General features: G+C 32.0%; 1 protein-coding gene across 4 annotated transcripts in view; it reads right to left on the bottom strand.

Annotated features, from left to right (window-relative positions):
• The window catches only part of LOC124543814 (protein unc-13 homolog 4B), a 51,604-nt gene that overhangs the window by 34,704 nt on the left and 885 nt on the right, over positions 1-16,015 (bottom strand). For 2 of the 4 annotated variants that reach the window (XM_047122119.1, XM_047122120.1), the window contains exons 1-2: positions 13,109-13,196; positions 11,045-12,069 (exon numbers count right to left, since the gene is read on the bottom strand). In XM_047122119.1, the coding sequence (XP_046978075.1) occupies positions 11,045-11,916 (872 nt within the window). In that variant the 5' untranslated portion in view covers positions 11,917-12,069; positions 13,109-13,196. Of the gene's footprint in view, positions 1-11,044; positions 12,070-13,108; positions 13,198-16,015 lie in introns of those variants that run through there. The other 2 variants (XM_047122117.1, XM_047122118.1) reach the window with 2 other exon arrangements.

The raw sequence follows: 16,015 nt of genomic DNA, 5'->3' as shown, positions 1-16,015 counted from the left end.
GAAGAACCGACATAAAATTTAGTAGTTACATTTTCAACATTAAAAAAAAACATTTAGTAAAATATTGTCAGTTAAATGCAATAATAAAATATATAAGTCATTAAAATGTATTTAAGAATCTAGATAGAAATGTATTGTATTCATTTTACCTTGCAAATAATCACACCGTCACTTAAATCCTGGGTAGGTACCACTCAATCATCAGATATTCTGCCGCCAAACAACTTAATACTTGGTATTATTGTGTTCCTGTTTGAAGGATGAGTACAGGGATAAGGGACGTAACATCTCATTTCCCAAGGTTGGTGGCGTATTAGCGAAATATGGGATGGTGGTGACCACTTAGCACTAGGTGGCCTTTGCCGGTCCGTCTACTTTATAAATAAAAATAAAAAAGAAATGACAAATCTATAGTTGCGTCAATTATTTTATTTATTTATAGTTTTCGAAACACCATCGGCATATTCACAAAATTATTAAGAAAAAGTAAGAATAAATTTATGTACGGTGTGATACACCACTACAGGCCACTACACTACCAATTATAATTAATTTTTAATTTAAACTAGCCGTTTCTGTAACACTCTTGTATTGAGATGCCTCGCGCCATCTATTTTAAAACAGTTGTACTAATGAAAACAACAGCGTGCTCGCAATTGCAAAGATTATTCACTGTCTGATGAGCAGTATCAGATCGTTTACGAGACTAACAAATAAACATGCATTTTTAAATAACTGCTTGCGTGATGCTTCGGTTTTCGTATTCAACACTATCTGCTCAGCCCAGATTTTGTTATTATCTCTGCACATATATACACATTTTTTTAATGTCACAGTTGTAGCCAGATATTGATGATATTGCTTATGCTTATAAAATAATATCAACTAAACCTCAAATGAGTTACTGACAGGCAATAAAAAATTGCATTCACCAAAAAGTAAAGATAGGACAAATAAAAGATAGCAAAATAAACACCAAAGGCACGGACAGCATGTCTGTAGATATACAATTTCGGTAGAGATATAGTCATCGACCGAACTTTAGATATATATTAAATATAATTATCTAGACTTAAACAACATAAGGCCGGCCTCTATGGAGATCCAATAGTCATCTATCACCTCAATTGCCTTATTGGAGGCATCAATGCCTGATGAACGAAAACGTAAGACGAAGACAAATACTGAATATGTCAAAATGCGATAAGATACCACCCAGATAAGATAGACTCACCAATAATATGATAACCAATGGGTCAAGTAGAGCCTTTTCGACCTTGGGAATAGATGAAACAGTCAAAATTACAAGGTATCGCCCGGGTAACTGAAATCCAGAAGTCAAGCTTGCTAAAAGCAATCAAGAAGAGTTAATAAAAGAAATATACTGTTTGAAAACATCGATAATTAGGATATTTATCGATGTTTGAAGAATATAGATTTTCCAAGAAGAAACTCGAGTGCTAATACCCTTATCTCAAATGATAAACGCAGTCTAGTATAGAACGTAACGTGTTTTTGAATTTTTCCCAGCGTTACGTCAGAGTTGCACCAAGACAAGAGTGACTTCACAATCAGCTCACGGTATATTCCACATAAAGTTTATAAACTTGACTTGACTGGAATCCCCGAGATTTCTTTCTACAGCAACCTATCTGATTACCAAAAATCTTATAACAATATTAGAATTGTCCATGTTGAGTATTCAACTCAAGATGGACACGCTATCATATTATCGCTTGAAAATGAATTAGTTTGTCTAGAAAACCAATTGTGCAACGTAAGTCGGCGAAGAAGTTTCTTACAAATGCTAGGAAATGCATGAATGTTTTTCCATAGAAACATTTTCAAGCTAAAGAATGCCTGTATAACAGATCACCGAGACGCATATGTAAATATAACGATTTATTAACACACTGATAAAACATAGCCAAAAGTTATATTTAAAATTTCCATATTTTATTATCCATGCGCACAGCCAGATTTTAGGAGTTCTATAATGAAATAGATCTGAATACGAACTATTGAGTATTCTAGCGGTTCTTCTCTATAGAATCTAGTCTTAGAATCGATGGTAGTTTTTACTATTAATATAGTTTTGTAAAATAACAATTCAGAAGTAGGTACATACATGCAAAAGCCAATTTAAACAAAGCGCCATATTTATAGAAGAAAATCTTTTTCATTGAATAAGGCACTGAGGGCGTTATCAAAATATGCTAATTTTAAAATTATATGCAACCTATTTACTACTTACATATTAATTGCAGAAATTTACTATACTGATCTTTCCTGTCTGTACCTACTCTATCACTATAATTAGCATTTTATTCAGTCAGGGCAAGAAACTAACATCTTGCGTAATTTATAGTTATCTAAGATACTGTTACTTCTGATGGACAGGTACAGTTAGTGAACTTCAAGAAAAACATAGTCACTAAGTACAAGTACTTCTATTACAGGACTTTTTTAGCGTGCTAATTCACGATTGCCAGTATCGTGTGTTCGAAATTCAAATGATGATTCAAATTTTTTTGTCTGTGGCACCGAACATTTCGAATTGCACGGAAATATTTTTTTAAATCCTTCAACAACATTTTAATAAACGAAATGAGTACAGAAGTTTTTTCATATAAGAAACTACTTATAGTAACAACTAATATTATAAATGTGAAAGTAACACTGTCTGTCTATTTGTCGCTTTTTCACTACCAAACCAATGAACCGAATTTGACGAAATTTGAATCGAGATGGCATAGTAGTTAGAACGCGTGCATCTTAACCGATGATTGCGGGTTCAAACCCAGGCAAACACCACTGTTTCATGTGCTTAATTTGTCTTTATAATTCATCGAGTTCTCAGCGGTGAAGGAAAATATCGTGAGGAAACCTGCATGCGACAAATTTCATAGAAATTCTGCCACATGTGCATTCCACCAACCCGAATTGGAACAGCGTGGTGGAATATGTTACAAACCTTCTCCTCAAAGGGAGAGGATGCCTTTAGCCCAGCAGTGGGTATTTACAGGCTGTTGTTGTTGTTGTTGACGATATTTGCTATAAAGCAAACTTGAACTCTTAAGGTACTTTTTTGCCTGACACATTACAACCAAACGCCGTAAAACGCTAGCGAAACCGTGGGCGATTACTAGTACTAAAAAAGTAATGTAATTTTGTATATGACCACAGATAATAAAATAGCTAAGTACTCCACACAAATCCGAATCTCACGTTCGGTTTAGTTTTAAGAGAAGCTAAATTAATCCTATTATACATAAGAGTAGGTATGTCGGATGAACCGAATTGATGTAATTCATGTATTAGACATTATGCGGGTAGATGTTTTGGTAATCGAGCAGTGACACAATAATTACAATATAACGTTCTCTATTCTAGTAGATTCGACAACAACAACAAAAGCCTGTAAATTCCCACTGCTGGGCTAAAGGCCTCCTCTCCGTTTGAGGAGAAGGTTTGGGACATATTCCACCACTCTGTTCCAATGCGAGTCGGTGGAATGCACATGTGGCAGAATTTCTATGAAATTTGTCACATGCAGGTGTCCTAACGATGTTTTCCTTCACCGCTGAGCACGAGATGAATTATAAAGACAAATTAAGCACATGAATCAGCGGTGCTTGCCTGGGTTTGAACCCGCAATCATCGGTTAAGATGGGCACGTTCTAACCACTGAGTCATCTCGACTCAGATTCGACACCACCTCTTTAAAACTATCTATAGTAATACCATTCCACTTTTAAACATTGACACATTCTATCCAAACGTCAATAAAATATAAACTATTTTATTAATTGCCAGTACTGGTCATATCATAGCCTCCAGCGACTAGACTACGTCTTGGCCTGAAGGCACTTGGATTTCCAGCCAGTATCAATGATCGTACAATAATAATTTAACATATAGTTACATTATTATTACTTTTATTTAATGTAAACGGAACTATATAGTACAACGTACATTACAGAAAGCATGCAGTAGAATTCAGTTAATTATTTTGTGTTGAGAACCGACGCGTCATTGAATTTTCACGTTCTTAACTATGATAAAGCATGAGGTAAGTCTTGCTATATCGTAGTGAAAGAACACCACTGAGAAACACGTATATGTTGTATGAAAATCTACTATATGTATATCAGACGTTCCGCTTTAGAACAGATTGGAATAAGATCCTATAAGAAAAGGAGCAAAGCGATTGAGATTTTTAAATGCAAATTTTTTCTTTTTTACTTTTATACAATTTTATTTATTTTTATACAAACAAATTATGCTTCAATAAAAAGCTAAAAATGTATTGTTTATATATAACTCATAACATAGACGTTAACGGAAATCCTTAAATGGGGAATTACGTAAATAGTCCTTTTTAATAATATAGTAGATTTTCCTATTAGTTACGACAATAGCTATAGACATCGGTAATGACATGATGCAGACCACGATGATGATAATGACCTCGGGTTTCTTATACTTATTATAATTGTAAAAAATCACATAGATAAAGAAGCGAGAAGTACACTGTAGGACACCCGAGTCAAAGGAACTTGAATTATTTATTAAATAAAATATTCTATACTGTTGGAATAAACAAGCAACATCTGCGTCAAGTCACACAACTTCCCATTAAAAAAAAAAAGGCGGGAGATTCGTAGTTGACACATTGAGAATTGCAATTATAATTATTACGGTGTAATGTGATTATTGATAATTATTTGTGTTGTAGACTAAATGTTTTTTGTGGTAGATTATTGTTATTTTAAATTAAAGATAATTGTTTTAGAGGTTAACCTACTTCCTACTTCTGTTTCTAAAAATACCTATATCCAATGTTTGAAAATAATTAGGTAAATGACAATGGCATAACCATTACCAATACTCTCGTGTGCATTAAAAAACAATTGAAAATTTTTTTGTAAAAACCTCTACATATAATAATTTAAATATTTATGTTAGCCTCGTAAAAGAATATTGTATTAAAAGTAAGAGAGAAAAAATTACAACCATTTTCATTTAATTAAATATATTAAGTCAGAACCGGCATCCTGCCCCTGTAGCCATTGTCATAGACCACTCAACAAACAAGATATAGTATTAAAATACTATTATCTTTTTTATTCTAAAGTATTGTTTTTCAAACTATGTTAATAAATATACGTATCATACCTTTCCTTCGGCCTTGTACTATTTAAATTAAAAAAAAAAACGCAAATCTAAGACATCGCTTGTAATCAGAACATGCGACTTCAGACGATTTTATCTCGATAGTTATTAACATTAGTAATTGCTTGTACCTTGGAAATGAAATGTCGTTAAATATAGTAGCATATAAGACTCGATGCCCGCAGGTGATAAAATGACGATAAATACCATTTCCTCCAAGACGGATTATGTAAATAGCTATGCCCTCGAATTTGTCAGCGTTTGAATTTAACAAAAAGAATATTGTTGTAGCTTAAGTTATTCCTTATTATATGTACTTTCCGCTAGTGAAAGTCTAAAATCGGTCTAGACGTTCCAGAGATTAGCCGAAACAAACAGAGAGACAAAAATTGTATAAAATAATATTTTGGTATATATGTGCCCTGTACCTGTACCTGTACCTACATATGCACTTAGTATAAAGCGGTTATTTTAATATTACAAACAGATAATTCAATTTTATAATATGTACAGATAAATTAATTTATTTTTTCTAATTTAAAATACCTATATATTTAAAATGAAGACAAAGAATTTTCTGTGCTGATATTTACATTAGCATAGCATTTACATGCAATCATCATCAGACAGTTCCGTACCTCGAAAGGAATCTAAAGCCATCACTGCTGATTCCTCTTTCGCAGTGTTAAATTGAGTCCCAACAAACTATTAATACACCTGTGTTTAAGCACACATTTACAATTTAATTTGCCATTTCTCATCTCCTGCGTAGTGGCCATGACCCAGATCGCTCAGGGGGACATCGGGACGAAAAAGTATTTATAACATTTAATTAAAATTGACATTTTAGTAGGTGTATATAATATAGGCAATACTTTTATTTAATTTATCTGTGTAACATTAGTCTATATTTTCTTCCATAAATCTATAATTTTCTTTTTATATTTTGTTCTTTGTTTAATATTTCATTCTATCGTATAACATCGATATGGGGGTAACGTCACTTGGCATCTATGTACCAGTAAGTGCGACAAAGCGTATCGTGCTCTTTCAAAACACAATTAAACCTACTACCTACTAGTACTCGTGGGTTAAATTCTTTTTTAATTAGCTCACCAACTATTCATTTGTTTATCGCCTAATAAAGGAGCAACGAACATATTAATTTGACAACTCAACTCTTTTCAAATTGCTTTACTCAATATAGAAGTATTTTATATATACACTTATACACTTTCTTATTGATGGTCAATTGAAACAGTACCACCGGTTCGGAAAAGAAAATACCCTGACCTGAGAAGAACCGGCGAAAGAAACTAAGCGGTTTTTTTTTCATACACACACACAGGTATGTAAATGATAGCCGTCTTCGAATGTCACCTCACAAAACAACCCGAACGCTAGTTCAGAAAGCGATTTTAAGGTAAACTATTTTTCAATATATCGTTTTCTAAAAAAAATATATGAAGTTTATTATAAACAACAGAATCATTTAGTTAATAATTTGTACATGTTGCATTAGTAACGATTATTTATCCCACTAATGTTATAAATGCGTAAGGTTTGTGAGGATGTATGTATGTTTGTTACTCTCTCACGAAAAAACTGTTATGGATAAAAGTTTTCCTTCACCGCCGAGCACGAGATAAATTATAAACGGAGATTAAGCACGTATATATAGAGGTGCTTGCCTGGGTTTGAACCCGAAATCATCGGTTATGTTGGGTTCTAACCACTGGGCCATCTCGGCTCTCTATAATCTATAATGTTTTTATGTAATTCGGCCATAAAATAACGGCGCTAAAATAAATAATATAAAATAATAATACTATTAGGTCGCTAGTAATAACATATATCAAAACTCAAGACATTGCAACGCCATCTATTATATATCAGGCCTCTGTAATAGTTTTAATTTTTTAATAGAAATTAACATTATTTTAAATATATGTAATAAGGTTAAAAAATAGCAAATTTCTATTGCCTTTGATTAGATTTTTAGAACCTACATGAGTACATTTCATTTCATTTAAAAAAAAAAACCAACCAAAGTTGCCGATGGCGTTATGGAGATATTTATTATTTTGACGTTTCAGTAGCGTTCTATGTAGTATTTGTAACAGTGTGTGCGTAAATTACATTACATCATGAAACACACACACACACATTTAAAAGTGTACAAACGAATGCTCAATGGTCTAATGAATTACACATAATATTTCATTACGCTATAAATACTTAAACGATATGTTTCAATGTAGCAACGATTGCATAACGTTGCCGGTTTGTTAATTATTGCTTATTAAATATCAACGTTCGTTGAAAACATTATTTACTAAATTAGCGATTTTTTAATTTGTTAAAATTTAGAAGGCTAGGTTACCTTAACGGCTTTAGACAAGTAGACTCTTGTACTTTCGAAGCAGGCATTTAATATTGAACTAAAAACTAGCACCGATTCACAATGGAGATTCTACTGAGAAGAACCGGCAAGAAACTCAGCAGTTATTACTTTCTGATAATCTATTCTGAAATATAATTGATTTTTTAAATTATTCTGCATGGTATTATCTGCAGGCAAACTTACTTGGGAATATTCAAGAGTTTTAACTATTTTTCGTTTAACTTCACACTATCAGAGTATAGTCAGAAAGTAAAATATTATCATTTTGATTATCCGTTCTAAAATATCAGGACACTGTATATAATTATACATAATATACATATATCAAGTAAAAATAATTTAAACTGAAACACGTGTAATTATAATAACATGATACGGTATGTTTTAACATAATTAAATATCTGAATATCATAAATATATTTTCATCAACAGTAGCTACGCACGTTTAAATATATAGTCATTTTTAAAGAAGATTTAAATGCTACTCGGCTCTTAATGTAGATTCTACCAAGAAGAACCGAAAAAAAAAAATATTTTTTTTCAAATATCTTATACATGGAAATAACGTATATTCTTTAATTTGTAAACACAATCGATATTATTATTAAATAATATTATAAATGTAAAAGTAACTCTGTATGTCTGTCTGTATGTCACTCTTTCACGACCAAACCGCTAAACAGAATTTGATGTAGTTTGGTATAAAGCAAACTTGAACTCCAAGAAAGGCCATAGAGTACTTTTTTGTCTGACACATGACAATCAATACCCTACAACACGCACGAAGCCACAGGAGATTACTAGTTAAATCATAAATCGCTAAATATGTTTTTTTTAAGTTTCCTATTTATAATATACGGTTTATATAATCACACACTAGTCAAGTACTTCACTTTTTAAGTCATATCAGCAGACTATGATCAATAGTCGATCACATCATAAAATCTTGAAAGCGTACTCATGGTGATATGCTACTCTGTTGATTATATATTTCAAATATTTTAATTATTAGTATGCTAAGCTATGACAAGAATTATGACATAGTACTTTATGACATTAAACTATTATAGGGCGATTACTAGTTATTTATAATATCTATACTAGCCCAACTTACACTATTTTGCTTGTGTGTTACCTACACACAAGCAAAATGGTGTAAGCTATTAATAGTGACCAACGATTGGCCTCTATTTCTTTGTAATTATTTCTTTTTTCGACAGACTATTTAGACATATAAATAAGCAAAGATTCTAAAATTTATACATCCGCCATTAAATAATAAAAAATACTAAATAAATATTAACTTTAGCGTTTTTTTACAAATATATTATATTTATTAATTTACTTTTAAACGTGAGTTTCAAATAATAATTTATTAACTGGTAAACATTTAATTATCTGCGGATATTATCACTTCTCTTTATAATTATTCTAATTATAGGTTTAATAATATCAGTAATACTTACAAAATTAGGAAATGTAAATCAAATAATTATTAAGTACACTTTATTAGATTATTATAAAATTATCTTTTTTTAATGTGTTATGTTTTTAAACTGTTCAGTTTAATCTTATTTTTTCGTAAAGTATTCAAGTTACTGACTTAAAAAAATATTGACATTTCTGCATAGAAATAAGGAAGTAATAAGTATAAAAAAAATTTATTTTTTTTTAAAGTAGAACATTTTTCTTCGTGTTTTAAATCTTTCCTATGAAAAAAAAAATGAAAATTTGATACGGTAAATTTATATGAAGTGCCTAATTTCTGAATTACAATGTTATATACATTATGAGGTCTGAACTTACAGAGTTAATTGTAAGATGGTACTATCTCATTTTCCGAGAGTAACATACAATGATCATGTTGCTTATTATCAAGACGATGTCATGACACCCATCATTTTTTATTACTGTTAATGTCGCTTGCATTGTTTAATTGTAACAAGAAATCCAGCGAAAGGTAGGTACAACCCTGATTAAGGTACAATTGATTGATGAAGAAAATCAACAGTTCTTAAAAAATCATAAGACAGAAAAATAATCTAAGTATAATATTGTGAATAAAAAATAATCCTATGTTAGATAACCAATATTCTGACGCCACTTTAAAAAATGCCAATATAACTTCAGAAAATATGTAAAACGCGGTACATGTGCCCATATAATTTGAGGGTTCCCCTCGATTTCTCCAGCATCCCATCATCAGACCCTAATATCCTCATCATGGTACCATTCCAGGAGTATCTTCTTTCTAACTAAAAAAACATCATCAAAATTGGTTTATAAATGGCGAAGTAATCAGCGAACGAACATAAAAAAAGCATATATATACGGTCGAATTGAGAACACTCTTTATTTTAAGTCGGTTAAAAAAACAGAATACCAAAGATACTTTAATAAGCATTTAGTAAAGAGATATTCTATGTCACCTAAGCATTATCTCAGACCTTAGACGTTAGATCAAACCGCTAGGTTATCTAAATACGCAGAACACGTTTTTCTCCATAATTATTAGCCATTTTATCACAAGTTAAAAGGAAATGAACTTTCTTATTTTTTACAACGATCAGTATAGCGTAGTATTTAATATTAATGACGACACGTATAACATGTTTGAATATAAAAGTATAAAATTCTAATTTTAAACAAGTTTGTACATTTATGTAAACTAATCTAATTAATATGTAAGAAATATTATAATTTATTTCAAAAGAAGTTATTTGTACAAAAGGAAGCAATAACGAAATACTTGCTAGTGTTAATTTTAATATTATTTCGTGTTAATGGACTTTGACTGAATAATGATCGATTTGTAAAATAATTAAAAATATTTCCAATCGGTATTTAAACTGAACATGTGTTGCCGACAACTTTAATCGCAGTATCCGTAAACAAAAGATGCAATTTCAAATTTATAAATAACTGGCTACTTAGCAGCTGATAGAGATCATTAAATCCTTTTTTGAAGGACAATTTTTTTTTAAATTTTGTATCATTGGTGACCAAGATTGGTTTTCACTGACCTACGCAAAACAACTCAAACAAATTTCATCATAATCGTATAAATCATTTAGAAAAGCGTAGTGGGTGATTACCCAAATAGGGTAGCACAGAATACACCAAGTGTCATTCAAGTATCGAAATCTTTCTATTATTTAAAAAGAATCAGACCAACAACAAACGTCATATTCCAAATATTTTATATGAATGTTATACGAAAAGTTTTCAAACAAATGTCACCGACAACTCTACAGTACAAAGTTTCAGCTAAATCGTTTGAATGATGTGTGAACGCATAGAATTAGAACAAAAACATTATGACATGTATAATTATATTTCCATACTAGTTTATATTTTTATAACTTTTGCCTAAGATTAGAAAATATTACTAATTTCAGAAGATGATTTAACTCTTAAGACTAAGCGCTTATTTTAGATAACATAATTAAATCACGACTTACTTACCTACTTTGATTAGGCGGCGGTTTCTTTCCACGCCAACGTAATAAACAGTCAAACGTTCCTTTCCTAAACGGTGGTTTGATTAACTTCCACTTCTTCCGAAAGTCGAGTGTACTTCCCGATTCGACTGACTTCTTCCTAAGAATGTCAGGTTCCGAAGTACCTTTTTTTAAATCACCTTGGTTTTTCACGCACCTTTCGAAATCGATCACTGACACTGAATCACCGGGGGGACACGTCTTCCTATTCGATAAGGGAGTCGATGTAGCGAATTTATTTTTAAATCTAAAGTCAACACCACTGTCACTGAACTCGGAAATGTCGGAAATATCTTCGCCAATAACGTGTAGCGTGTGCCTCGTGCTCGGAATTGGTTTTGCATTCAGAATGCTATTCTCGTCGAAATTTTTGCTCTTCATCGTGTGGCTGAAGTCTACGAATGCAGTTATATCTTCACAGCTTTTGTTGTTATACTTTGACAGGCTGTATCGTGGTTGTTCCGCGTTTTCTGTCGTATCTGTAGTTTCCATGACACCGATGTTGGCGAGATTGTCTTCGCTTCTCGAAGCCTTTATATTGTTACGTAACCTTCTCAGTCTGACGGGACGCACTGGCGGTTCTTCGGGACACTTCTGTGGAGTGAATCGATGCTCATCGGCCCTCTTAGTCGACTTCGAGTACTTTGCGATAATTCTGTTTATTTCAGCGCTGTTTTTGCGTCTGTTTGTATGACGTTTGAAGTGAAGTGGCTGCTGATAAGAGTCCGCCACGCTCGTGCCCGCGACCCGGGCTGACCTCTCGCGCCATTCGGTCACTTTGTTTTCAACGAGCCGCTGCAGTTCCAGCGCTCGCATTATTGGACCTAATTCTGGCATTGCTTTATCTTCTATTCTCTGTCTTAAAATTGAATCTGTCTTAAAGTTTTGATTTATCTTTTTAGCTTATGACCTAAGTTTTATATTGTTCTTAATTTAGAGCGCATCTGTCATCCTCCTCGTGAGTAATAATTCTGGTAAGTCTGTCGGTTACTGAAATTAAAAGAAAAAAACAAACATTAGTTTCATGAATCTAATTATTATTATTTTCAATATTTAAATGCTATTTTCATTTACTATCATTTGAAAAAAAAATCTTGTTCAATAATAAATTTGATTCTAAATTACAACCGTAGATAATAATTATTTAAGTCGAGTATTAAACACAGTTTTAATTTAACCAATTTGCCGTCAATTATTAGTCTGTCACAGGAAGCATAGCCGCGATTTCTACGAGGACCAATAAGCGTCCTTCCGAAAACACTTAATACGCGTCCGTATGTATTAACAACATTACATACATACGTTTACTTCATGTATCAAAGAATTACAAACAAACTAAAGAAATATCGTATTCATACTAATATATACCGCTTGGATCTTTCACCGGCTCTTTTCAGTAAATGTAATTACATTCAGCTATAATGAATTAAGATTTTATCTGACGATTTGTCTATTACTTTTACCAATTAATAAATAATATATAAACATTATTTGGTATTATAAGCCGAGATAGCCCAGTGGTTTGAACGCGTGCATCTTAACCGATAATTTCGGGTTCCAGGCAAGCAACACTGATTATTCATGTGCTTAATTTGTGTTTATAATTCATCTCGTGCTTGGCGGTCACGGAAAATATCGTGAGGAATAGTGCATGTGTAGACACATGAAATTTCATAGAAAATGTGGAATGGTAGTGGAATATGTTCCGAACCTTCTCCTCATAAGAAGAGGAGGCCTTAACCCAACAGTGCAAAAATTACATGCTGTTGTTGTTGTTATTATATTTTATAATGTAATACAAAAGAAAGTATCTTAATACAAATTAAATGTAGGCACAATACAAGAAAGCGTACCGCGGGAATTACCAACACAAAGAGTTATATCAGCTATCATGGGACAGTTATTTACAAATTCCGTTAAACGGAATAACTTAGAATAATAAACTCGATTATCACGTGTTAACTTGCACTTAAACTAACCACTCGTTTCAAGGTTAAGTTAAATCAGTAAGTAATGTAGAAGTACTTACATTGTTAGTTCTAGAAAAACACTTATTAACACTGACTAAAATACACTTCAAACTGAGGACTACTCTAAATAAAACATACTACAAACCTTGTGTGATAGATAAGATTGATAAACGCTTCATGAGATCAGATAAGTTATAGGTAGGTATGTTGCGAAATACATTTTTAACAAAAAACGAACAGATTGGAAACGATCGACAGCGTTAATGTTTTAATCTTCAAATATATTATCTGTGCTAGTTCTGTGCTGTGCAAAAGATGGTCAGGGAGACCATTCGAATGAACGGTATGTTCCCGGTTATATTCCGACAAAATTCCGAGTATTCCTCACTAAAATAAACTGAACTTAATCTTATAGTACGACACAAGTTAGATGTAGCATCGGCAATATTCGTAAAACCGATCACATCCGAATTAAGTACGTTATCCCAAATTATAAATATTTACTTCTTATGTGTTATTACGTTTGTGTGAAGATCATATTGATCTTCACACAAACGTAATAACTTGTAATATTATATGACTTAATATATTCGTCAATTTGACAAGTCGATTTACATGCACTTGCTTTTTCGGGTTGAACTGATGCGAGAATCTATAGCGACGAATAGCACCGAATCGGCAGTAATCGGTTTTATTGCATCTGCCGATGCTACATCTAAGTTGTGTCGTACAATACTTATTTATACCATTCTTGATTATATCGCAACGATCATATATAGATTCGATGACTATTAATTGACGATTTGTTAGTAAAATTGGGGCCCAGCATTATTTTCAATTGCCAGTGTTATTGATTTGCTTATCACGCCAATTAACTAAATTTAAAGCAGGAGATTCTGCGAAGTGCCTCTACTTATCAGGCACATTTGCTAAAATCTCCGAATCACGCTGCATCTCCTGATATAAGATTTATATATTATTATTTAACAGTATTTCAGAAAGGCATTACAAAAAAATACCTTTGCCCATTTAATATTTAGAACTTAAGATGAAACAAAAATTTTGACATTTTTTATTTTATGTAACTTATGCATCTTTGTAGAATACCATATTAATATCGATTTGAAACACTAAACTATTTTTATAGTATACGTAATTTAAAAAATATATATAATAACATATACATAGTTATAGTATCATACCACGATGGCAAGTGGTACCATAATCAGAGAGATCTATACTGAGTGTTACATAACATAGGAATCGCATGACTGAGTATGTAGGTCTATACGAGTTTCGGAATAGTAATTTAAGCTATTATTCTTTTTCTCACACTAATAGACAATTTACATGACTTAGGAAATAGGGTATATATATGTATGTTGTAGAAAATGGTAAACAATTCAAGGGAAATGAAATATTCTTTCCACCAACCCGCATTGGAACAGCGTGGTGGAATATGTTCCAAACCTTCTCCTCAAACGGAGAGGAGGCCTTTAGCCCAGCAGTGGGAATTTACAAGCTGTTGTTGTTGTTTTTGAAATATTCTTGATTAAGTTTTATAATGGACCATCTTAAACTACTTATCAGCAGGATATTGATTTCATTTTAGACCAAATTCAAACCCAAATAACTTTATTCAGTATGGAAGTATTACACTTTCTTATTGATGGTCAATTGAAACAATACCACCGGTTAGGAAAAGAAAATACCCTGAGAAGAATCGGCGACAGAAACTCAGCGGGTTTTATTTGTCTCATATATTATATAAACAATTTAATATGAAATGAAATAGCCAGGAGGAGATTATGTGTTCTAAATATCAATACTGTTATATTAATATTATATCGATAAAAATTAACATAAGTTTTAGTTTATTTTGCAGTTATTAATTAAATCTTTACGTAATATAAGACACAGTCGCTCCCCGCAATCTTTACGCTTAGATCTTTAAATCTACACAACGATTATTTAAGCGGTTTTCATCAATAAACAGATTGATTCGACAATGGTTTCCATGTTTATAATACATGTATATTATAGCAAAGAAAAGCTGAGAAATTCTTTAGTCCGAGCCGGAAACAAACAAGAGTTTTCCTTTAATTTATATCATTAATATTATAAATGTGAAAGTAACTCTGTCTGTGTATGTGTCGCTCTTTCACGATCTTTCACGATCTTTCACGATAAGCAAACTTGAACTCCAAGAAAGGACTAGCCTATGTTTTTGCCTCACACATAACAACCAACACGCTAAACCGCGAACGCAGCCACAGGCGACTTCTAGTATTTTACATAGACCGTTAAACCTTATTACCGTTAATGCATGTTAATATACGTAATATATATAATATCACGCACGTGTACGCTATTACACGAGTAAGGGCACTCTCTAAGATCCAAGAAAGATACCGGAAAGACCCACAGTTTTTCGTGTTGACTGATCTGTGACGACTATGTTTCTTTACCAGCCCTAACTTGGATTTGAACCCAGGTGAGAGTCGTATATGTTATAGTTGCTATATGTGGCAGTTATTATTTTAAAGGAAGTAACAATACTTAACTATATAACCTTAGATACCTACATACTTCTTGGAATATTTAGATTAAAATATGCAATAATGATGGTGAGTATAGGAAAATGATTACTGTATCATTATTATCATCGTTCAACGTAACGTTTTAAATTAACTACGATTTGGAATAAAACAATATATTACAGTATGAAATTAAAAAAATAAATTAAATCTATACATATAATAATATTGAATAGTGTCTGTTTGTAATATTAAAGTAACCCTTTTTTGACTACAAATACACGGTATATATACCAAATTAACATTTTTTGTCGGTCTGTCTGTCTGTCTGTTTGTTCTGGCTAACCTCTAGAACGATTGGACCGATTTTGACGGGACTTTCACTGGCAAATAACTGATATAATAGGGACTTAAGGTACAATTTTTTTT

The sequence above is a fragment of the Vanessa cardui genome, chromosome 3 (genome assembly GCF_905220365.1).
Source record: "Vanessa cardui chromosome 3, ilVanCard2.1, whole genome shotgun sequence".
In the NCBI taxonomy this organism is placed as follows: domain Eukaryota; kingdom Metazoa; phylum Arthropoda; class Insecta; order Lepidoptera; family Nymphalidae; genus Vanessa; species Vanessa cardui.
This window is presented reverse-complemented; position numbering and strand designations above follow the sequence as displayed.